Here is a 25,504-nt window from a genome sequence, read left to right on the forward strand (position 1 = left end):
TGGCTGCTGGCATTTTTATTCCCAGCTTACTTACATGGACTTTGTTTATGTGTTGCTCCACTTTAAACAAACTCTCTCTTTGTCTTTTCCCCGACAAGAGCTGTCTAGATGGAAATAGAGATGCAGCCAGCCCTGCTCTCACTGGGTGCCCTTGTACCTCTCTGGGAAAGGATGAAGCAACACCAACCACTTTTATCCCCTTAGTACATGTGAAAAAGATGAAAACTGGCCTTGACATAGAGTCGGTCGGGCAAACCAGAAAGCTGGCTGGCCATAGCCAACGTGGCAACAGCGCAAAAGCCTCGGAAGATGTGAAGATTTAGGGCTCTGACTCACAGACGGAGCGGATTAAACTCAGGCTTCCCACAGCTTCCTGCCCTGCCCCGTTTCAAAGTCTCCCTCCTCCACAGAATGGACACTTCAGCCACTGTGACACAAATCCCTGCCGAGCACCGTGAGCAAACCCTGGCCGTTTAGCAAAGGCACCTGCCCACCAACAATTTCTATTTGTTGCCCCATTTTTGCAGGTAGGGAAACTGAGGTATGGAGGAGCTTTGCTCAAAATTTTTAGGACTGGATGCTGGAGAACAGGAGGCTGAGGGGAGACCTTATCGCTCTCTACAACTCCCTGGAAGAAGGTTCTAGTGAGGTGGGGGGTCGGTCTCTTCTCCCAAGTAATAAGCGATAGGACAAGAGGAAAGTGCCTGAAGTTGCGCCAGGGGAGGTTTAGATTGGATATTAGGAAAAAATTCTTCACCAAAAGGGTTGTCAAACATTGGAACAGGCTGCCCGGGGCAATGGCTGAGTCACCATCCCTGGAGGTTTTTAAAAGATGTGTAGATGTGATGTTGAAGGACATGGTTTAGTGGTGGACTTGGCAGCGCTGGCTTAACGGTTGGACCTGATAATCTTAAAGGTCTTTTCCAACCTAAACAATTCTGTGATTCTGTGGAACTGTATTTCTAAATCAGTGTGTAGATGTCTCCTAAATGCCTGTAGGGAAATTCAGTTGACTCATGGAAGTATCTTGGTATGGAGTTAGAAATCAGGTCTTAGGCATCATTTTGTTCAACTCCTTCCTCCCGTCGCTTGCTTCTTGTAATAGGATAGAGGGTGGATGTCAGATGACATGTACATGCCAGCGTGGATACATCATTACAAGCCTGATAGGAAGAGCATTTTCTGTCTGTTTTCTTAAATGAACACAAGCTAATGAGAAGTCCAGGTCCAACCTTGTTCCCATCACCAGCAATCAAGTATAATGCCAAGCTCCAGGACAGTCATTAGCAATCACATCTAGATTTAATTTCCACTCCATAAGATCTCAGGGACTATGAATTGCAGTCCCTGTTCGCAGCCAAAAGCATGAAGACACATTAAAATTGATGGTGGTCAGAATTAACATGGGACTATGCTTCCACTGGGAGCCATGGGGTGGCAGGGGCAGGTGTAAACTCAACCCGTGCACAGATACGTGCTCTCACGAGGATTTCCCCTTTGCAGGTTGCCTTCAGAAATCCATGGTACAGGGGTGTTTCTTTCAGAGGGTTTTCCCACTTACAAGCATTTAGCATCTACGAAGCTATTGAAATGAGATTTAATTTCTCATCTATGTGATCTGGACATTAGTATTCTGCTTCAGTGCTGAAAAGTTCAGAGTAAGCCAAGAGGTTCCTGGAACCCAACAGTTAATGAGGAAAAGTTGTCTTGGCAAGAGAAATGGTCTCATAGGCTGGTTCGAATATATTAAAGGTGAAATGTTTTGCAATGGGGAGGATGCTCTTTCCAGCCTGAGCTTTTAAGGTTGAGTTTCCTGATTTGCATTCTTTTGAAAGCATAGATAAAAGCTTGGAGTCATTTCTGCTTCCTTTGCTATTTGAAAAGTCCAGGGGCTGGCCTGTAGATGCTGAGGGGTGTACTTGGCACACACTGGAAAAAAATGAGGGAGGGAAAAGAAAAGACAGGAAGAAATTAAGAGTTGTGATAACAGGATTAAGTGTGATAACAGGAGATACTGCTCCTCTGATTTGAAGGCTAGTGACTTGCCACCAATGTGAACAAGTTTTCCTGTCCTGCACTCTATCATGCCATCAGCTGCAATGTTTCTTTGGGGGAACATGAAATAATTATTCTGTCCAGACCAATTGATATCGGTGGAAGAAGGCACTCTGGTGATTTCCTTCCCATCTTGAATATCTCTTGGCTGCCTCCTTTGCTGCATTTAATGTTTTCACATGGGGCTAGAGTAGAGAGCAGCCTGCCAATGCCTTGGAAGACGGGGCATCTTCTTCCCTTCAGGAGGCTGCTCCGGTTTTTAAAGATTTACTTGTAGGGCAGTCACTGCCAGAAGAAAAGCGTCTCTTTAAATCATTGCCATTTACCTTTCAGTGTGAGAGTCCCTCCTGCCCGTTTTCACACATTCATGGTGGAATACGATAAGTCATAATCATGCTTTCAAGCCTGCCTGTTTGGCTCCCTTCTCTCGGAGCGGCCGCTTCTTCGCCGCCTGCCTTTGAAGTGTGTCTAAGCTCCTAGTAGCAATAAGATGACACTTAAGTTACACCTCTCCTGCATTCTTATCTCTGTCAGCGGTCTTTGAATGGCTGACACGTTGGCAGCCCCATGGCCCTTCTGGTGAGCGGGTTGTCCCCTGCGTGACCTTTGGGTTTCTGAAGAAGACACCTGAAACCCCAAATGGAAGGGATCAGAGGAAGGGGGAATCCCACCTCTTCTTCATCAGCTGCCAAAGAGCCGTCTCCCCTTCCACAGGAAACAGCATCTGTCTTGTCTCTTTATTTGTCTCCCTTTTTTAAACTTTTCTTTTAGGCATAGGAACTTTACAAATCACTTCTTGTTTTTCCTTCTTTCCCAATGTGTCTTTGAACCTCTCCTCCAAGTAAACATCATTACAAAAGGTTGCTGGAGGGAAGGAGATTGTGTTGCTGCTAGTGGTGAAGAATAAAGATAAAGCCCCAGAAAATGCCTGAGTTTTTGGTCAGCTGCAAGAATTTGGGGTACAAACCAAGCAGCTCTGCTGCAGCAAAAAGGCAGATTTCCCTTCTTTCATACTTCTTTTCGTATCACTGTGAATACGACTGAAAAGGAGCAGCATGTTAATACTTTTATATAATGATTAAAATAAATTAAAAAAAAATGTATCTCCACTCTACTTTGGATAATGCTGTCGAACATCAAAGAGCATCTGCTTCTTCCCATCTAAGTCTTCACAGGCATTCGTTTCTCATTCTCATCCCTCACTGTTACATGGATAATAAATCTGGACTTTATCAGCATGTAAATTAGTTAGGTTATAGTGTTCTCCAGTATGAATGGAACAATCCCAGAAACAGCACCGAGCCTGGTACCTCCTGCCAGAAAAGTCCACTGCTGTTCCTCGTAGTGAACAAAAATGGAAGTGTTGGCACAATGGTACCTGAAGGGTTTCTTTCACTCCCCACATCCCAGACTTGGATGTGCTGAGTACTGACGGCAGAAGGTCCCCTGAGCAGTGAGGGGCACCATGGGGCTCCTGTATGTGTCAGATGGTTTTGAGAAGTGCCACGCAAACCCACCATTCAGGGCTTTCCTTAGCTTTCTTACCTGGGCAGAAAAACAGAAAAGTCCTCATTCCTCCTCAGATGACCAACTCATTATTGAAAATCTGCTGCCAGCCTCATTCCCTCTTCTCAACACCCTGTTTCTCCCTCCTGTGCTACGGACCCGCAGCCCCATTTGCATTTGTACTTTTCAGCCACATAACGAAGACCAGAAGGGCTGCTGTGATGGACAGAACTAGTTCAGCTCTTGCTGGATTTTGATGAAAGGCAATTTGATTTCCACAGCCAAGTTATTTAATGAGCCTCTAAAATTACAGCCACAAATTATGCGCATACAAAACTATGCATTTGTGCACTGAAAAGGCAAGATTTCCAAAACAGGAAGCCATTGGTCTGCATTTAAAGAAAAAGCCTGCCTGCATAGTGGTTCCCCGTATCAATGCATATAATTATTCAGTCTGCCCAGCTAGCACAGTGGACTGAATGCACAATGGCTCTGTAGGTACCTACCTAGCCATTTTCACATTATAGCTGTCTCCTGCTGTGTTTATACACTCATTTGCTGGAACTGTGTGTGCAACTTTATGTCTGGAGCGAGGAAGGACACAGCTCCCATCACGCAAGAAGCACATGTGCCATTTGCTGATGTTGAGTAAGGGGGGGGGTAAAGTTACCTTAACCCAATTCCCTCCTCCTGCCATCCTCACCTGCTTGACCGACTCCTTGCAAGATGTCTGAGATGATGTCTCTAAGTCTGCAAACAGCACCAGCTGCCTTTGCACCCCATGCAGCAGTATGGGAAGAAAAAGCATGCGTAAGCCATGCAGTTATTTGTTCATTCTTTTATTTACGCGGCTGCTGCACTGACCAGCGTGCCAGCAAACACTCCCCAAGTCCCAGTTCTGAGGCTGGTGGTGATTTGTTGAGATGAGCTGACAGAGGGATGGGGGCCACCATTGCAACACGCAGGTCAAGTGGTAGAAAAGACAGAGGAGGAGAGATGCATGTCCCCCAAATGAAATTACTTTCAATAAATAAACCCCATCTTTCACTCTTCCTCAGCAGTTAACTCAAGTCTGTCATCAAGGAGGGGTTTAATTGCTTGTTGTCTTATCTGTTCATCTACTCACCTTCGTTTTATTCAGCTCCAGGGGTCCGATTGGCCCTTAATTATAACATATCCTTTTTCTCCTCTCAGTTTAAGTGGTTTAGAGTCTTATTCATTTTTTTGTCTTCTTTTTTTCCCTCTGAGATCATAACAGAAGCCCACTGAACACTGATCTGTTATTTCAAACCTGTTGGCAACCTCACATCAGATCATTTTCCATCATATCTTGTGACCCTCCCTTGCTTCATTCTTCAAATCTCCTAACAGAGCCCGTGAGAGCAGCAAGATTTCACCAAATCAAAGCCAAGCCTCTTGCATGTTTTTTCAAATCTTGACTATCCTTCCCTGCTCAGCTAAAGCTACTCTGAAAGAGTGATGTTGGAATAGCTGTCAGAAAGGGCTTTTTTCTAATTCCGCAAAGCCCGAGAAACTCTAGGAATAGTGGAAAAACTAATCAGTTTTCTGTTCTCAGAGTGATTTTTACAGCAGAGAAAGGAGGTGCTCAGCTGACAGACCTATGGATGACAGCTGTCTTCTCCAGAGACCATAGGAAGCATGACGAATACTACAGAGCCGCATATATTATCCTTATACAGTGCTGTCTCCAGCACACTTGCTCCAGTTCAGTTTCCAGAAACTCCAGAGCTTGGAGCCACGAGTTTCTTTTTTAACTCTTGCAAAACCCTCTGCAGCTCTGTGGGCACCGTCAGCAGCTGAAAGGTGACTGATCCGCACTTTTTTTGTTTTGTTTTCTAACTTTCTCTTTCTTGAAGCAAGACCATTTTTGTCAAGTCCTCTTAAAATGAGCACAATCTCAACATTTTTTATTTAAGGACTCGCACAGCCGCCATCAGCGTGCAAAAGCCAGCAGCATTAAAGCGATCTCAATGCACAGTCAGCCACGGTATGAATTTATTTTTATTTCCTTTTGAGACAAAATGTGCGTCTTTGTTTTCCATCACGTATTCCTTAATCCAACCTAAGCTGCTATTTAAGCACTCTTTTTTTTTTTTTTTATCTTGAATAAGTTCTTTGTACAACCTGACCATGTACCTAGCTGTTATAGAATCAAAATTCCCCAGAATATAGCGACAACTCCCAAAACTGGAGCTCCTGGGAGAGCCAAAGAGCTTCAGAAATAAGAAGAGCTTCCTGTGCAGCAGGAAATGCCAACACGCACCTCCCTGGGCAGAGCATTATTGGCCGACCGACCTGAGAAGGAAGTAACAGCAAGGCTAGAACGGCTGATCATGGCATTTCCTAAACTTAGCAACATAAGAAAATCAGAAACGGGCAGCCTCAGAATAAAGGCAAGACTTTTCAACGCAGCTATAATCTCAGTGGTTAATAGACAAGACTGTGAAAGCTGGCAAGTCACTGAAAGGTTAGGCAGAAAACTACTTGCTTTCCAAAAAGAAAAAAAAAAAGGGGGGAAAAGACTGCAAGGAGGTCAGGGCAGAGTATGGAAAGATTTCATCACCAGCAAAGAGATTTGAGAATTCGTCCTCTTCCAGCTCTCTTCTTTATATCTAAGTGTTCTGGGGACATGCACGCTGGATGACACACAAGTCCCACAGCAAGCCCTGAAAACCCACTGGTAAAGCTGGAGAGAGCTGCCAGATAAAAAGCAATTGCTCTCTTGCTGCTGGAAGGGAAAATGGGACCCTGTACCGGGGGGGGACTCAAGCCACATGCCAGTGCTGGGGGACAAGCATTGGCCAAAGCCTGGACAGTCAGCACCGCTCCAGCACCCCAGCACCCAGCAGCAGAGCTGGGAGGGAGAGCATCTCCATGGAGGAAATTTTTAACAGCCAGGTCAAGAACCAGCTGCGATTACAGCACTCAGCTTCTGCCAAGCTGGACACAACAGCCCGAGCCTTGGAAATGTGCAACAGTGCATCTCCAAGAGAAATCTTTTAAAAAGCCCTAGCAAAGGAAGCAGTAGAGTTGGTTTCAACAGCGTCGAGCAGATGGAAACGGCCGCAAAGGATGGAGAGAAGTGGAAGGGACAAGTTTCCACCCTGCATGCCAGCGTTGGCACAGGGAGCATGTAACATAATGTAAAAATAATATGCTTATTAAACATAATGGACAAGTTGACCCAAATGAGTCAAAGGAAGAAAATCAAAATTAAATGTTTCTATGGCATTAAATTAAAATGACTTGTCATTATTAAAAAGAAGTTGGAAGACCAAAATTCTACATCTCACCTTTTTTGGAAGTTATAAATTTCTCCCAAATTACTGCATTTCATATATAATTTAGACAACATTCCTGTGCAGGTGGAAAATCGCTCCATTAAAAACTATTGGCCAGCTGCACCCAAAAATTGTTGATAGGGAATGACGATCATTGATTTAAAATGGGACTTCGGGTCAGCATCTTGCAGAGCCAAAACGTTGGACAGAAATGCACACATCCTACTCTATTATATTAATTTCAGCAATAACATCCTTTCAACTATTGCTCGCTTGCCAGGGTCAGTCCATATTTAAAGCCAATTTCAAGGATATGCTTGAACCCTCCAGTCCTTACATGTCTTACTGTGCCCCTATGGGAGGGAAAAAGGACACTGTGTAAGTGTTTTGAAAGAGCGAGGTTCAGCAGAGTGTGTAAGCCATGTGGGATGGTTAGGACCGCAATGGGGCAAAAAAATAAAAAAAGTAGTTAAGGTACTAGTTAGTAAGTGCCAAATATTTACCACTATGTAATAAGAATGGGAGCGAATTTTATTTTGAAGGATGTCTGAAGCCATACCAAATGGCTCTTTAAATATAGAGAACTCAGATGTTCAAGTGCTTCAGGATGTATAAAATGTGGATTTTCCTCTCGTATATTTGCTGTTTATAATGTGTGTTTATGGCTGTACCATACAGTGTGTGCTTAGTATGAGAAAGGAAGAAGGTTTCACTTATTTCCAGAAAACTTGCCAGTTCCCAATAACCTTCTGTTTCTTTTAACGTTGAGCTGGGAAACAATAGCTTCCAATTAACAACAACACAAAGCAGCTGAAGTTTGAAATCAGCTGATCCTAAGGAGCGCTGAAAGATCAGACTTCTCCATGTTCAGTTCACAGTCATGCAAGGGTGCTCTAAACCCCCATTGTCAGCTGCTTCCCAGAAACAGTAATTAGCATCTCTGTTGCAAACTGCATCTCCAAAACACTTGGCACACATGACCTGGGTTAACCCCGAAAACAACCAAATATGGCTTGTGCTGGAAATATTGAGGTCTTCATTGAATCAGATCAAGGTCATCACCCGCAGGTCACAAAAAGGTCCCTTTTTGCCATTCCTGGAAACTCAAGTGAGAAGAAGGTGGGGAGAAAGGAGAACATCCTGATGCATCTCCCAGCAGGAATAAGAAAAATGCTGTGCTCCCTTTCCCTCCCCACAAGGATGGTTTCCATCCACGTTTGATTGCTGGGGTGATAACTGCTCTTGTTTTACTCTCCTTTCATTTCTAATCCTGCTTTCGCTGAACTCAGGTCAGCAGCTTCCCCCTCTCGCGTGTCCAAAAGGAAAAATTGTGGATGTATCTCTGAGCACCACCTTTCCAAGGTAGCATTTTCAACGGCTGGAATGGCACCACAGCTCAACCATCAAAACTTTTTCATATTATTGAGGATGCAGCAATCCCAGTTCTTGCAGCTCCTGTGATGGAAGAGAATAAGGTCCTGTCACATTTCAGTTGTGTTGTGTGGGGTTTTTTTTAATTCCCCAGCCATGCAGGCAAAGGGGGCAAAAAAAAAAAAATTATGTGGGATTTCAGTACATACAAAACATCTGAAACCAAGGTTTTTGGAACGTCTTGATTGCAAATAAAGAAAGAGGTGATTTGAGATTTTCATATTTGCTTGCGTCTTTGAGGATGTTTTCCGTCTTTCATCCCATTTTGAAGGTGTGTCACCTAATTATGACTCTTTCATCCCTCTATTCCCTAGTTAGAACATGCCAATCCCTTTTACGGCAATTGATTATGACTTGGAGGTTTCCACATTCCAGCCAGTTCAGAGAGCTGGGATATTTGTGAATACCTGAATAAACTCCTTTAATCCAAAAACAAACTCCACCTGAAAGCAGCAGTATGAAAAGGCCATTCATATGGTGTTTTCAAACTTACTGGTTCATGGTTTCTTTGGATTTGACCCGACTTCCTGTACTAATGGTCTCTGAATGCATTCCCAATTGTGGCTTATTGGTCTATAAGGTACCCAGCATTTACAGGGAAGAGGAAAAGGAGTTACACAGCAACTGCTTACACAGAAAACTCTGCCTGAAAGAGCAAAAAACGGATCTGAAGTTAAAAGGAAACATAAAGTGTACAAATGGCTGGCCCCTTCTGCTAAAATTTTTTAAACAAATATTCCCTTGATGTTGCTACTTTAAAAAGATCTTGGCTTCTTGCTGACGAAAAATACCTTTAAAATTACGGCTACAATTGTCATTCCCAAGTGTGAGAACTGACACTTTGCTGATTAAGGTAGGACCGTGTTTAAGTAATCTGGTAACATAAGTGCAAATGTGTCGATGATCTCACGGAGCGGGGAGAGACCGCAGAGGGAGATCTCTGCTCCCGATAGCAGGGGGACACAGAGAGATGGCTGAAATCATGGGGATCATGGCTACTGCCGCGATCAGACCAACAAAAGGAGATCTAAGTTCACAAGCACACGTAATCACCTACAAGTAAAACTTTTGGAGGCTGTGAGAGGGTTTAGAGAAGTACCATTACACATTTGTACTATTCTTACACATTTCCCCATATATCCTCTGTGGACCACTGCCAGAAACAGAACACTGTTCTAGATGCTTTATCCAGACCTGGTATGATCAGACCATTTAATTTGGGATCAAATGCTGCATCAACTGGTGAAGGCGAGTCCACCTGAACATACCTTCTCAGCCTTATGAGTTCCTACAAAATTCAATTAAACCCACTCAAGGGTGTTCACCTTTCTGGAGATCAGGCCAATTCCAGTTAGAAAGTTGCAGATGGGTTTTGGTGGCTGAACATCTAGTCCTACCTTTAAAAATTTAGACCCTGAATTACAGAAACTTGTTAATCAAAGTGCTCCGACTCCCATGGGTGAGATGGGAGACGCCTTCCTTTGGCAGCAGTCCTGCTGTCCCCATCCAAACCCTTCCCAATATTAAGGCCATAATGCTGAGGCCCAGCAAACCATGCTTATGATGATGGACTTGCATCCAAGAGCCCTTTTTAGAAGTTAATTGGTGCTTTTTAAAAACTTCTTCTTAATTATTGCACTTACTGCCTCATAAAACTTTACCGGAGAATGTGAAAGCGTTAAGACCCACAGATAGGCACTTGTGTTTGAATTTCCATTATTTGGTGGTCTGAACCGATTTATCTGTCCACGAGCACACGGGGCCTTGATTTCAGTATCCTGTGAAAGGCAGGATCTAATGAAGCAGAGGAAAGAAGTGACAGATTTGGGCTTCCTGCAGCCCATCCTCGGAGATGGAAACTCCCGGTGTTGACTGACCGGCTTGGCTGAGTGATAAGCCAAAATGGGTTTGGGCACAGGGCCAAGACGGGGTCAGTTCCTCCTTCAGGACAAGATTAACGAGTTTCGGGAGAGGGGCAGAGATTCAGGACTCGTCTTACATCCAATTTTCCCCCTTTCAGCAGCGACGTTTGTCTCGCTGGCTCGGGGTCTTTGCACCGCTGGCTTGGTTGCCATCTGACTCCAGATTGCTCAAGATGCGCCAAAAAAGCCCGTTCCCTGGAAAACAGACATTCCAGCCTGGAGAACCTGGCAGTTCTCCTTCACATACAATATCCTTGGTAAAGGAGATTTTTTTGGAACCTACAGCTAACGCTGCTTGCTGGTAGTGGCTGTTTGCCTACAAAATAAACAGGACCAGAATATGCCTCATTTCAGTCACACAGTGGGTTTTATTTTTCTCTGGCATTTCAGGAGGTGGTGCAGAAAATGAGACTCTCTCCAGGGTGATTCACGCGGTGGCCAAAGAGGTCTCTGTGGCTGACAGTAAACCGTGTGACCTGCACATTTCCCAGTAAGGATACGGCGCCCGGCGCCAGCACGGGACAACGGGGAAGGAGGGAGCGGGGAGGGAAGGCTCTTGGAGGGAGATTTGGTTTGGAAACGTCTCCGGGTGAATTTTGAATGTAAAAAAAAAAAAAAAAAGGAAATGAAGGCAAAGTTTAAAAAACACAAAAACAACTAAACCTCCTCAAACTGAAGCCAATCCTTGATTCCTTCTCTGAAATGACATCATCGCATACCCATCGCAGCCACAAAGCATGACAGCCGTCATGGGCCTGCCTTGGGAAGGATATATCACTTCCCTTTGAGAAATATGGAAGGTATTGTCTGTAATCTCAGCCTGCCTCGGGCCGGGCAGGGGGGCTGGCTTTTGCAATGAGATCCTTCTGCAGCCTTTTTTGTTTTTCCCTTGGTCTTTCACACAAATTAGACGACTCCCGGAGGCTGGAACGCTCTCCACAGTGGCTGTGTGCATCCACAGGCATTAAGCAAGGAGGTCAGGATGGGATGGAGTTGGATGAAGAAGCCTGATTCATGCGGATGTGGCTGCTTGCAGCCCTGAGGTGACAGCTGCAATGTCCCCTGGTGCCATCTGTTGCTGGTGGCATTCGCTGCTGAATGCCTTCACGCTTAACCCCATGCCTGCCAAGCTGTAACTATCTTCTGTTCTCCTTCCCTTCTTCAGTGATGAACCAGGAGAAGCACAAAGTTCTGCAGAAGGTAAGGATATGGGACAAGCCAGCAGTGCTAGATGCAAGAAGGTACATAGTGACTGTATTTCCAGGAGTCATCTTGTCTCAATGTCAAAGCAGGTCATCACTGAGAATGGAGGAACTAAAGCCCAGAAGCAGAAAATGGGTTGATCTAGTTTTTGACACGATGCATGTCACGGGCAGCAGGACTTTCACTGTCCATGACTCAAAGGAGAGAAAAGGAGATTGAGGTTCCCCAGAGACTTGCTTTTGGATGGTCAAACGGCCTACAAGAGCATGCATCCATCTGCCTTTCAGTAGTGAAAGCTGGGTCAGGAGGAGTTCATTCCCAAGGGAGAGAGATCAAGGCCCTGCTTCACTCCACAAACTGCAGTCTGGCAAAAAGATGGACAAATGCCTAGGAATCTGAAAGATGTATTATTGGGATATGTGTAGTTCGTATTTCATTCCTTCAAATGTCTAGCTACGTTAATGAAACCCATGTCTCATTGTTTCAGAGAATTTTAAGGCCAAAGGGACCATTAGATCATCTGGTTTGACCTGGTTAACATGGGCCAGAGAATTTCATCCACAGAGACAAATAATGTGTGTTTGATTAAGTTCAGTTAACACAATGTTTCACCAAAACAATAGAAATGGATGCACTTTCATAATCCATATTTTTAGGAAAGATCTTACAATTTACGTTTTCCCTTTGGGAATAGGAGCTCAGCCTTTATTGTTCTTTTAAATGGCAAGGCTGCCCACACTGGTGGCCTGGCCACACTCCTACCGAGGGGGAGGACGGGGAACGGAAGCCACAGACACACCACAGGGGACCATGCACCATCGTATTCCATGCCTGTGGGGCTGGAGCCTTCCATGTCCCCCCGTGTCAAGCTGGTGGGGTCTTGCCCGCAATACACCTTGACCTGCAGAGAGAATCCAACTGGGGAAATCATATCTCTTTCTCCCAAAACCTGCTCAAACGAGCAGTCCTTAGACTGAACACAAGCTGAGGATGCTTCTGCAATTTGCCTTTTTTTTATTATTATTATTATTATTATTATTATTATTATTATTATTATTATTATTATTATTATTATTATTATTATTATTATTATTATTATTATTATTATTATTATTATTATTATTATTATTATTATTATTATTATTATTATTATTATTATTATTATTATTATTATTATTATTATTATTATTATTATTATTATTATTATTAGCAGAAACGCAGTGGAAGATACTCAGACGTTCTGGCCATGAGCAGAGAAAGAAGCTTTGAAATAAAATATCATTATTATGGCTGCATGTTTCAGCTGGCACCAGATGAAGACTGTTGCGATGAGCACTGCACAAGGAATTGCTGGAAGACACCATGAACAAATGGCAGGAGAAGACTGACTAGTGGTGAGAAAACCAAAATATCTTTACAACCACTGGAAATTATTGAAGTTTTGACAACATTCTTCATGGCATCCCTCTCCTCTTTCATCAGCTGTGGAAGTGATCAGCATTTTTTCTCATTCAAATTTTGGCAAAAAGCTGTCTTTTGCATCCCACAAAAGAATATCCCTCATTTTTATTTCCTTTTCCCAAACTATTGAGTGATAAACGGAAGCACAAAGAGATTTTCCCAAGGTCACACAGGAAGCCTAAGGAAGGGGCCAGGAATCGAAACCACACAAGGAGATTTTCCTAAGGAAAGGATAAGCCTAAGGAAGGGGCCAGGAATCGAAACCTGGATTTCTGGGTCTGAGTCGATCATTGCAATCTGTAAAAAAAATTATGATAAACCCTTTTATTTGCTATAGGATATACAATGCACATTCCTTAGCTTAAATAATGCACATTTCAGACAGGGATAATTATGAAATTAGGAAGGGCTGCAGCTAGCTATGAAAGTTTCCCAACCACTGCCAATGCTTGTGTAGTACTTTAAACTGTTTAAATGAGAAGGGAAAGATTTGTCACAGACTGCAATCACTGCCACTTTGCATTTTTCTGATGAAACCCATGCAAATTGTTACGATCCTGAAAGAGAGGTATCTGTGGACATCATTTTTCAGACGACTGTCCACTTCCAAACTGGTACAGCTTATTTGAACGGAGCCTTTTGGTAATGGAGTTGTTCAAGATGTTCATAGCACATAGGGGAAAACACTGACTCTACTGTCTTTTCTTCTTTCTTTTTTAAGACTCCTTTTTTTTTTATTTTTTTTTTTTTTTCATCCTGTGGTCCACATTACTCATGGCCTGCAAACGATTCCCAAGAAAGCCACAATCAGTGGATTCTCCCTCTGTCTGTAAAAACAAGACTGGGTCCGACCTGCCGTGAGGTCATCGTGAGCAGCCCGGTTTTGGCTGGAACCAAGCCGTGAAGCAGATTCACACGCGCACGGCCACCCCTCACGAGGTTTGTGTTGCAGAGGACTAACAATGCTCCCACGGTCACTGCCCACAGCTCGGGCAGCCAGTCCCAGTAGGTGAAGCAGGACTTCTTTGAGGACCCTACTATCTGCCATGCTGTTGGGGCTACAAGGAGGTTATGCTTTTAAAACAACATGGGGTATAAAATAATTCAAGTGCAACGGAGGACTAATTAGTGGCAGGCGGTGGGGTGCCACAGCAGCATGGTGGGGGCTCAGCACCTCTCGTGGTGCTGAGCTGCTCAGATGTGGCAGAGACAGGGCAACGGAAAAGGCTCCTCAGACAACCATGGGCAAAGAGCCATTGCAGCCCCAGGATTATCTGGTTTCCAGTCTGAAACATCGTGACCTCAGCTCCGTTCCCTGCAGACTTAACCCAGCAAGGCTAATTTAGCACCAGCATCCTGGTTGGCAAAGTCAGCAGGGAGGCCACGGACTAAAGCTCTCCTCCTCCTCCCTGTCGGTCCTCCTCAACGGAGATCTGAGTCACACGGAGGGCTGGGAGACGGGTGGAGGAGGCAGGGGAAGGTGTCACTGGGAACAATCATCGTTTGTGCTACCTCCCCCTGGATACAGTGGGACTTTGTTCTTCCACCAACTTGCACCAACACGGGAGTCCCTCCTCCACCAAGCACATTCATCCCCTTTGCCAAACAGTAGACCGGAGAAATTAGCCCTTACCACCAGAAGCGCCTTGAAAGGTGGCAGGTTTTAGCTGTTCATAATCACGTTAGAAGGGGGGGAATTAATTTTCAGTTATCACGAAAGGTGACAGAGTTGTCTTGCTTATGAACTGCTGCTGATTCTGCGTGTACTGATCTGTCGAGGAGAGAAGAGCCAGAAGCCTTTATTGGCTTCGCTGTGCCTAGCGAAAGTGTCTGCCCTCTTCCAGAAGATAAGTTCAGCCTTGTTTATTTTCATTTTAGCTATTCAGAAACCTCCGTTGTGTGCCGTACCAGACAATATCGCTGCGCCTTTAAAAAGGAAAGGAAGTGTGGTCCTGGCAAACATAACCGGAGCAATAAAATATAAATCTTTGTAATTGTTGTGGAGACAGAAAGCAAAACAAACTGTACTTAAGTACATTGTAAGAAAATGTCAGAGATTTGAGGGAATGGTCATTAGCATACGAAATCATTTATCTCCCATGAGTAAGCGAGTTGGACGGAGACCAACCCATTTAATTTTCAGTATTTTTCCTTTTGGGATTTCTTGGAATGTCAAAACTACTATTTTTTCCTCCAGAAAAGAAGACTGACTTCAAGGCTGAGAGTTCAGAGACCACAGAAACAAGTTGAACACGGTGTCGGCTCCCCCAGCCACCCCCTGCACACGTGTGTAGCTGCGTGCCCGGCTGTGGGTGCGGACACCCGTGTGCCCAAAACTCCTGGGCAGATGCTCCATCCTCAATGTTAGACCCCCAGGCAGCCTTCCTGGGGTCTGCCTGGCACTGACATCCAGCGCCTGAGACGACTCACAGGCTCCTGTACCATCACCCCCACCCGTGAGGGTGTCCACAGGATGTTAAATTTGCTCGAATGAAAATTACAGTTTCCCGTCGGTCTGCAAATCCCAAGGCCACTGCATAAAACCATCCCAAGAGTAGTAACATCCTCCTAGCGTCACCTCAAACCACCCACTGTTTAACTGGCCCCACTGGTCCCTTCCCAGACGGCAAGGTTGCCTGAAAGCCACTTTCACAGACCCCAACATCACATCTCCTTGATTTATTGATTTTAAAGCTAAATTATGGAGGGAGAAGGCTATTAGGAAAAACATGACATGGAGTATCTCCACCCAGCTGGCATCAGATGATGGGTGGGGTGTCCCTGTACCCTTCAGGTCCCCCCACAGATGGCCCCTCTCCCAGGAGAGCCAAGGGACAGGGATGGGTTGAACCCGCTGGGGAGCCCCACCACCACAGAGCTTGGTTACACAGCTGCCGAGCTGAAATGCGTGAAGTTATCTGAGACAGTTATGGAAACATTTGGGTACCCTGAACTTCTCCCTGCTGGATTCTTGTCCCAGATGGGAGGAAAATGAAGTTCAGATCTTCTGGGATTAATATAATCGGAGAATCTGAGAGGAGAACTGGTGAGTCGTTTTCCCCCTTTCTTTGATGAAGGGGTTGTCTCCGAGGTTAATGAACTGCATCCCTCACAGTAGGCAAAATGATATCACACGTGTTTCAGAGCAGGGCAAGCTTGGAGGTACCATGGAAAAGGTTTATTCTTTTAATTATAGAACAGGAAAATCGTGTTTCAGCTCCGTAGTAAGACTGTTTCTAGGAAGAAAGTACTGAACAGTACCAAATGCAAATATCTTGCCTTTTTCTTTTAATAAGGTGGTCAAAAGGTCTAAGGGGAAGCAGGGATTTTGGAAGTATGCACAAAGTCAACAGTGCAGTTAGCAATGGGATAGTAAGATTTCACAGCTCCGCTTTGATCAGTATTTCAGAAAAGTGAAGCCATAGTACTGAATGTCCTCTGAACTGAAACCAAGGCAGTCTTTGTCTTTTATCTCAAATATCAGCTAAGAAAATTAGAATGATATGAAAATGCTGAACTCATTACATTTTATTCGCGGTTTTGCAAAACTGCTCCAGTAAGGCATATGGTTTCTTAATGAAGGTAAAAACTTCTGGGACACTCTTAATGTTCTGTAGGGTTTATGCATAAGCCAAAGAAGTCATCATCTCCCCAAAATATTTTACAATTTGAAGCTGTAGTCACTTATTAGCTGTCTTTGTTTTTTGGAGCATACTGATGGTTTCACTTTCTTTTCAGAAGACACTTTTAAAGTTGTAGCCACTAAAAAGTCATGTAGGAAGGGAATGATTGATTTTGCTTTTCAGCCTCATTAATTATTTTCTACTTCCTCCCACTTTATTTAGTCCTTCTTTGTTATTTTTCTTCAGTGCAAAAGTCCTTACGATGTTTGTTTGAACTAACACGCAGGAAAAAGCAAAATGCCTGTCTGTAATTTGAAGCAGATGCAGCTTCAACACCCAAAGCTCGGGTTGTACCTGGAGGTTGTGTTATGGACCTCGCTTCAGAAAATAATTACAGATGGATTTGGTGACATCTGTGGCTTTGGTGACTTCAGTGGATTTGGATCAGGCCTTTAGTTGTGTAATAGACATCCCTTTTCTTCCTGAACACCAAAATGATGACCACCACCTGCATTTTCATGGCTAAGTGGAGAAAGCCCTAGGTGACAGAACCTAAGCAGGTAAACCAAACATGATGTTAAGAGCTCTTGCTAACACTTTTCTACCTATTATCTTTTATCTAAAGCACTTTCTTCCTCTAGAAAGAGTGGTTGTTAATAAATAATTAAGGAGAGCTCAGAAATGTTCTTTGCTTTCCCTTTATTCTTGTCAACGTGTGATTTCAGACAACAAAAACTCCTACCAAGCATCTTCTTATCAAAATACCCACAGAACTACAAGTGGCACACAGTTAAGTGACAAACCCCATCCTCATCTTGCCCAAGAGGACCTCAGCCCACGCCACGGCGCTGGTCCTGATCCAAACCCCTCAGATGTAACAGGAGATCAGACAGAGCTGGAGGTCGGGGCCTATTTGTGTAATTAGCCCGTGTCTGTTGTTCTTAGCAAAACCACAAAACCTCGCTGAAGCAGCCTCACCCAGGATGCTTCCAGCCTACGGGGGTAACACAATGGAGCGAAGAGTTGTGTGAAATTTTGTTTTCTTTAAAGCAAGCACAGTCTTTTAAGTATTTCCTGAGTTTCAGGCTCAGCATCATGGCACTTTGGTTTTTTTGCCCAAAATGATCTGCAGACAATGAGTGACAAAACCAAAACTGCTTTGAAGGCAGAAGTTCAGCCTGTGTGTGGGGAGGGGGTGCAGGCGGTGGGGAAGGTCAGGGCCATCTCCAGCGATGGCACAGACAAAGTCAGAGAAAGCACATGCTCCTTGGCAGTCTTTGGTTTCTAAGCTTTAAATTCTATCAATGCCTCTGCACATCAGTACCAGATGACAATTACTGAGCACACCGTGGAAAATAAGGAATTACGTGGAGGCAAATAAAATCCCATGGATTTATTTCCCATGGAGGGAAATAAAATCCCATGCTCTGAAGTGCAACTCCTCACACCAGAAATGACCCACACTCATCCAGTTAAGGAACACAAACAGCTTCACTGCACTAATCCATCTGCAATCAGGACACTCAGCAAAATACCTGAAGAAACATTTCATGAATTAATTTGCTCAAATGCACTTTGAGAGCGTAGTAAATGGCCTGGCAATATTCCTGAATAGAAAAGGAGATTAAAATTAATAGTGCTCTAAAAAGAGCTGTTGGCAGTTGTCCTCTGGTCTTTTGCTAGGATGCGTCTCCATGGAGAGGAGAAGAAGGAGGAAGGATGGTACAGATGAAACAGCATCTGCTTTGCCCTGTGCTTGCCAGAACCTTTCTCGGATACAACCTCAGGTCCTGATCTTCCCTTTGACAGTACCTTCCCCAGCTTTCCTGACCGAAGCGAGCTTTGGTTACCCTCACAATTTGCCCATGTCTTTCCTAGCATGGCTGTTTCCAAGAGTTCCTGGTTGACTTAAGGTCTTACTTCTAACTCCAAAACAAATCCTGGGGGGCTCCAGGAAAGTTGTTCCAGCCTGTCCCTGCACACGGGGTACGACCGACAAACTAAGGAACAGAAAACACACACATGTTTATTTTGGGATGCTCCCGTCGCCGGTGACTAACCGTGCTAAGCCTTCAGCTCCAGGATGCGGCTTGGCTCCATTTTGATTTTTTGCAAGCTGGCAGGTGATGTAGTGCCACCACAACCCCCTTTCCCACTCCAGGAGCTTTTTTTATGCTGAGACACAACACCACCCCAGGGGTTGGATGCTTGGTCAGCGAGGAAAGCCAGCTGCTCCCAGCCCTCAGCAGCGCCTCGATGGCTCCACGTCCTGCCAAGGCACCAGCTCCACAGTGTGCATTTCCAGATGCATCTCAGGACATGAGGCTTCTCAGACACCTTTTCCCACACTTCTTATTTATGAGATTCCTGGTATATTTAAGGATTATTTCTCCTCATCATCTTCTTTTAATTTACGGGCATTATGAGCTAGAATGAGACTTTACAGAGCAAGACACCCTGACCTTTTTTCTTTTTAACAAATTCACTGGTTACAGAACTATAAAATTATTTTTTTCTCACTGCACCTCTTCCCAAAGCCTCCACCAGTTTCTGGTTGGCAGATGCCACAGGAACAGCAGCCCATCCGCTCTTCTCCCCATGAACCTTCTCAAGTTTTCACCCCTGAAGACAAGGGCACCCAGTAGTCCCCAAGCTGACCCTTGCAACTGCTCTTGTCACAGAGGTGCTACAGATTGAGGCAACCTGAAGCTTTTACAGGGAATTTTACTGGTTTAACAATGCTTCATTTGTGGGTGGCAGTGGGAACCAAAGTAGGGCTGCTGGAAGGTCACCCATAAAAGTGCTTCTCTTTTCATTCAGAAACAACTGGAACCTTCCTCTGTGTTGGAGGATTTTTATGATAATGAACAATGTTCTGGTGTATTTAGACAATTTTCACTTCTTTCTTTTTTATCATGTGGGGTTTATAAGAACCTCCTCATATTCAGATAATCGACTTTAAACTTTGTTGCCCATACATTTTCCATTGCAGGTGTTCTGGGATGGTCTAGCTCTTTCATCGAGGGCTTCTCCACAATGGAAAATTTATTAATACTAATTAACTGCACACCAAATTGTGATCCAGTACTTGGATCCAGCTCATCCTAAGCTTCATTCTCCCATTCTGTTGTACAAAAGTACTCGGGAACTGCCTCTCCAGTGGCACAGAAGTGCTGAGTTAGCAAAGCCTGTAAGCAGATGCAAAAGTTTAACAATAAGCTGAAAACTTTCTCATTTCAATGAAAATGCTCTCAGGCTTACAGTTAAGCATATTCTTAGAGTCTTTACTGTGCCATTGCCTACATGTAGAAAATAAAGCCAATAATAGGTTTCTTTTACTTTGGCTTCTGTGGTCTTCATGTCATCACAATGTGGTGACAGTCAATTTTTTCCCTCTGTAGCATCATAGTGGTACGTGCATGTTAAAAAAGAGCTTTGTGTCAGGAGGAATGTCCCTTACTGCAGAAGCTGAAATGGTGATAATCAGATCGTATCAAATGGAGCCCCTCTCTTGTCCATCCCCTTGGATGAATGAAGAGGTGGTTGGCCAAGGTTGGTGGTTCGTTCTCCATGAGAAATACCATTCACAGTGATGTGGGAAATCAAATAGCACTGGGAGTGCACAGATCTCTCTTCATCTGCTCCCACTAGAGATATTTGTATTTTAAAAAATAGAAAGAAAAACAACCTTCCAACCATTACTAGATATTAATATACATTGATATATGTGCATTTTTACCTGAGCAGGTTGCACATGTTGCCAGAAAGCTGCTGTGGTTTTTAACTTTGATTGGTACTTAATAGATAAGCTATCAATGGGGTCAGTGACCACTAAGGAACTGTGTCATTCATCCAAATCTTAGTAAAATTGTGCATTACTGTGCTCCTCCCTGGTGTAAATCCATGTATTGGTTCCCCTTTCACAAGAGTCAAGGGTTTTTCTTGTAGTTCAAGCTCACCCTTGAAAATTTACTTCACTGTAATAATTTTTGTTAGGAAAACAAAATAATAAAGGGAAGGGAAAAGAAGAGGGTGAAAATTCCCATACAACAAAAATTCAATGACAGCAGAATCCAGATAAACAAATAACAAAAAAATACCTCCTCGCTTTTTACTTGGGTGCCATGGCTTTTCTGGCTTGGCTAAATTAGCTGAGAGTGAGAGTCCCCATGCAGTCCCATCCCTGTTCCAGCCCGCACAAACAGAGGAAGTGGTTTCCTGGGAACAAAACCCACATGAAAGTTTTGCTGATGTTGCTTTACTTCCCATTATTTCCTCCTCTCTCCACATTTCACACGTAAACCCGCCGGCAGGACACAGCACCTGGTCCCCAGGTCAGATTTATCTCATCTGAAAGAAGAGGCACACAACTCATCCATGCCAAGCAAACCACATCCCACCATGGCTCAGTTCAATGCCTCCTAAAACGGCAGAGTGTTGCTACAGGTTTGTTTTGGATGGGGTCCATTATAGAGATTATTGGTGGGACAAGAAGTAGTCAGGGAACTCATAGTCAAAATGGTTCTCTTTCCAATTCAAAGCAATAATGCCTTTCATTATAAAGATTAGATATTTTCTTGGTTTGTTCATTACTTTATGTTAAAATATTGAAAGTCTACATTTTGCAGAACCATGAAGAGCAATGACTCTGCTGAACACCTCAAATGGTAATAAACTGCAGGTCTTACAGTGGTTTATGTCTTGAAAATTAAGCCTTTAACATGTGTTTGAAGATTCTAACTTCAGCTGTTTCAGCTAATTAGAAAGCTTAAAAAATGCAGCTTAATGAATTCAGTGCTTGTTTATGTTAAATTGTCAAGGAGTTAAGCAACGGAAAAGTGTGATTTGGGGAACATCTGATTGCAGCCCATGTGGAATTCCATATGTCAGAGAAGCTGGAAAACATTTTATTGAACCATTGTCTAGAATGTGAATTAATTTCCTACTCCTTCAAAAAAGACTTCTTGGTAGGGTTGACAAAGGATTTATCATAATTATTGCTCTGGCCTGGATCATGATTATAAATGATACGTGTGTGTATTTTGTTTATAAAATTCCCAATTTGCAATTAAAACAACCTGTAATTTCCTTTTTCTCTGCTTTCTCGTCAGCGGCTGATCTGAAAATCTACCATTTGTTTTCAAAATTAATACCTGTCAAACATTTCTTTTGCTTTACAGGGCCAGGAAAAGTGAAAAATAAGAAATGTTTGAAAGGTTTTAACAGAAGAGGATTGGTACTGAGCTGGTAGAGAGTAATGATGCTTCATATTTGTTAGGACAAAAGCTGCAACCACTTTTCTGTGCGTAGCTGTTTCATTGCCCGAGAGCCAAATCAAACACCCTTAATTATGTCAAGCACTAGCAGTCTGTTTGATTTTAATGAAATCACTTCTGAGGTTCCTGAACTTGGTTTTTCTCTAAATTATCACTGAAAGTGTTTGCATGATTTTTGCTGCAGGTGTGGATGTCATATGCATGAAAGGGATGTGTTAAATTAACGGGATTTAATGAACTTCTCCAGACGGTGTTTGGATGTGTTTCCAGTGAAGGAAGAGAAGCAGCATCGCAGGACTTACCTGGCCAACATGTCTTGGTTGGTCAATATTGAGTAGTCATGAAGCATCAAGTAAAAATAATATGGCCATATTTGGAGAGGAGTAGGTGAGAGCAATCTACTGTCCTGGCATGGTGTCCTGTGGGAAGCAGTGAACACCAGCAGACCAAAAGGTAGCTTGGGCATTGGAAAATCAAGTGAACTGAGGATGCAATGAGAGGGGTAAGACGGATCCTACATGTGCCCTGGGTCTTATCGGGGTCATCACCCTTCACAGAAATTTAACATTTTGTACAGCTGGACCAAGAGTCTCAACCCAGGATAATGTATGTCCTCTGCGACTCTCATTTCAGATGTGTAGAATGGTCCATCAAACCATAACACTGTGTGCTCCAATAATAAACATACACTAAGGAAATTCAACCTGGGCACCTTGAGTCCTCTCTCTCTCCTCCTCTTTATCTCTATTTCCTGGGAGATTTCTTTTACATCTCAAACACTTAACCCAGTCCCTTAGGATGTACACAGTCTGCGTGAGGAGCTGACTGTTTTCAGATGGATCAGATTGATGTCCTTGGCTTTATAACATTGTTGTTGTTATTATGAAATCAGCTTATCTCATAAATGTGGAAAACACTGATCAAAGAGGGTATTCTAAGTCTATTGAAATACTTACTAATGGTAAAAAAAGGGACCTGAGTGAGACCAAAGAGAAAATTTTGGTAATTACACCAAAGTACCATTTTGAACACCAAAACAATCCATTTAAGTTCACCTTTTAATTTCTTAACTATGTACAATAGCTTTAAGTCTTTCAAATCTATTTTTTCCTCTTTAAGACCATCTCTAAGTTTGCTGCTAGAATCACAGCCATCCTTGTCCATCCTTGACTGCTGCAAGAATAAATAATTCTGCAGACATCATCAAGCCTACAAGTCACTTGTGGTTTGTACAAGCCAATGGTCCACTCTCTTGGAAATTTTGTCTTAAATCCAGTTGCAAGTACCAGTGGTACTGGATATACACAAAGTCAATACATGGTCCATTAAATATAGTAACTGCCTATGCAAAAGCTTTTTCCCCTCCCAGTAAATCAAGCTCCCATTTTCCATTCACAAAATTTGTGTGTCTGTGTGTTGTTTTTGAAGTTGACTGTTTTGGATGGTGTTCAAACATCAATACATTTTTATCACAGATTTTTTTTTTTTTTCATATGAAAGTTAAAAGCCTAATGGGATCGCTGCACAGAGGCGGAATAGTTCCAGGGGAGGAAGTAATATATGATAAAAAGAAGGGTGTTCGATTTCAAAGACTTCTAATAGAAAGTTTCAGAAAACCATGAATAGAAAACACTTACACTAATACTGCCAACCTACATTATGTATATCAAATAAAAAAAATAAAAAACTTTCTTTTTTTAGCTCTTGGGGGAAATTAAAATAACATACTTGTACAGGAGAATATGTAATCTAAGTGAATGCTTTGTTTATATTTAATACAACACAGGGAAAGTATTTTTGAATTCACCAGAGCAAATCAAGCTGGATACATGTCGGTGCCCTGGGCTGACCATTGCAATGAGCCTTGTGCTGGGCTGTATCCTGAGCTTGGCTTGGGTGCCACCACACTCATTTCACTGATTGGCATCACCAGCACATCAGACAAAACTCAGACATTAACTAAACCCCTTTTCATAATCTTAAATGTGTTTCATTTCTTCTCACTCTTTCCTTTTCTTGTTTGATGTGAAGTTTTCCAGAGTGTTTTTCCTTGGTTCAGTTCCTAATTTTTTCCCTGGAGACAGGACTGCATCCATCTTCCTGCGAACACTTCTTGTCAGTTCTCTGTCCCAGTTCCACAAATACATGTGAGTTCATAAACCAATTTTCAAAAGGCCAAGTTTTCTCTGAAAAGAAGATTTTTTTTTACATATGATGAAAGTGACAAATAATAGCTATTTGTAAGTGTAATGCAAGGTTTATGGAAGCTTCAGCCAGCTACTGGAACCCACGGAAATGTAAAGTGGAGCTCTTGGTGTTCTTTCTTCTTGACCCAAGTAGAAATGCTTGGACCATCTGAACATGAAACAAACCTTTACTCTCAGTGGAAGCATCCCATAAGGGGAATCCACTTCTGCATTCAGACCAGCAGGAGTTTAGCAAACCTGAGCCCAAACCGTGATGCCAGCTCGCAGAGAAATTTAATAAATGCACCGATTTATTTCACTTTTTTTTTCATTTCTATCTCTTTTTCCTTTCTCAGACTTGTTTGTGAGCAAGCCTGGCTTAGCCAGCCCTGTGTTTGCACCTAGGCAAAACCCAACCAGGAGGTTTTCTTCCCCCAGGACCCCTCTCTTGGCAGTGTGGGGTGCTCTGCTGTTCTGAGTTATCATTGGGCAGCACTGGCCACCATGGGCATCGCAAGGCAGAAAAGGAGGCAAGGGGAAGATATGGCTGTGTCCCAGAAAGAAGGATTTGTCCCTCTTTGCATGGGTTGTGGCAGGACATTTGTTTCAGTGCATCCCTTATAAACATCCTAGGAAAATGTATTCACAAACACGCTTGCTAACTCTAACCTGCAGCTGAATCCCAGTACGTGCAATGGTTTTTCTTCACCATTTTTTTGCTGACAATGTTTGGCCAGTATTTATTTGTTTGAGTGTTTGAAGAGGGACTTTTATTCATGTGAATATAGGTATTCATCATGTAAATGAATGTATTTATTCTGTAAAGGCTCACCCTGTCTCTGCTGCACTCATGCAGTTACTTGATAGGAATGTGACAAGAGGAAATTGAATATAAAGTCTACTGGACAGCCAATAAATCAGGCTTATATCTTTCTCTCTACCTCAGACAGGAAGGAACCCAGCTATTTTTAAATCTAGGGTCCATATAGTTAGCCAGAGCTCACTCTTCTGTTAAGAAAAGAAAGAAAGAAAAGGAAAAATTAACAAGATTTTAAACCTATTTCAAATGTCCTACAATTCCTTAGACTTGCTTACCTGGCCATGTGCCTGTCCCCACAGAGACCATTGCCTCCCCTTCCCCAAGATGCACAAAAACGCTCATGAATCAGCCAAAACCCGTTCAAGGGCCCAATGTCAAACCCAACATAGGGCACATTCATCAGTCCTAACCAAGAGCTGGATAAAAAATACAGTAATAAAAACAATTCTCAGACCACTGCCAACACAGTGAGCCTGGCCTTGACTCTGGAGCCATCCTGTCCCGATATGACAAATCCTCTCTGCCAAGCAGGCTGTGGCACAGGTCATTTCAAGTCAAATTTCTCCATCTTGGAGCATTTTAAAGTCAGCGGAGCTGGTCATGCACGCACATGACCTCGCCAGGTCTGCCAGGGTAAGAGTGATTCATTCCAAGCAATCCCCCAGTGTGAATCTTTGCTGATTAACATTTTCATTTGTCTTCCTTTAACAAGCAAGTTA

The 25,504-nt window shown here is 43.3% G+C and overlaps 1 protein-coding gene across 1 annotated transcript in view; it reads right to left on the reverse strand.

Moving 5' to 3' along the window:
* Window positions 1-200: 200 nt before the first annotated feature.
* The window catches only part of FOXL1 (forkhead box L1), a 44,989-nt gene continuing 19,685 nt past the window's right edge, over window positions 201-25,504 (reverse strand). Inside the window, exon 2 of the mRNA XM_014942146.1 lies at window positions 201-327. Coding sequence (XP_014797632.1) covers window positions 201-327 — 127 coding nt within the window. The remainder of the gene's footprint in view (window positions 328-25,504) is intronic.

This window comes from Calidris pugnax, unplaced genomic scaffold (assembly GCF_001431845.1).
Source record: "Calidris pugnax isolate Ruff unplaced genomic scaffold, ASM143184v1 scaffold28, whole genome shotgun sequence".
Lineage (NCBI taxonomy): Eukaryota > Metazoa > Chordata > Aves > Charadriiformes > Scolopacidae > Calidris > Calidris pugnax.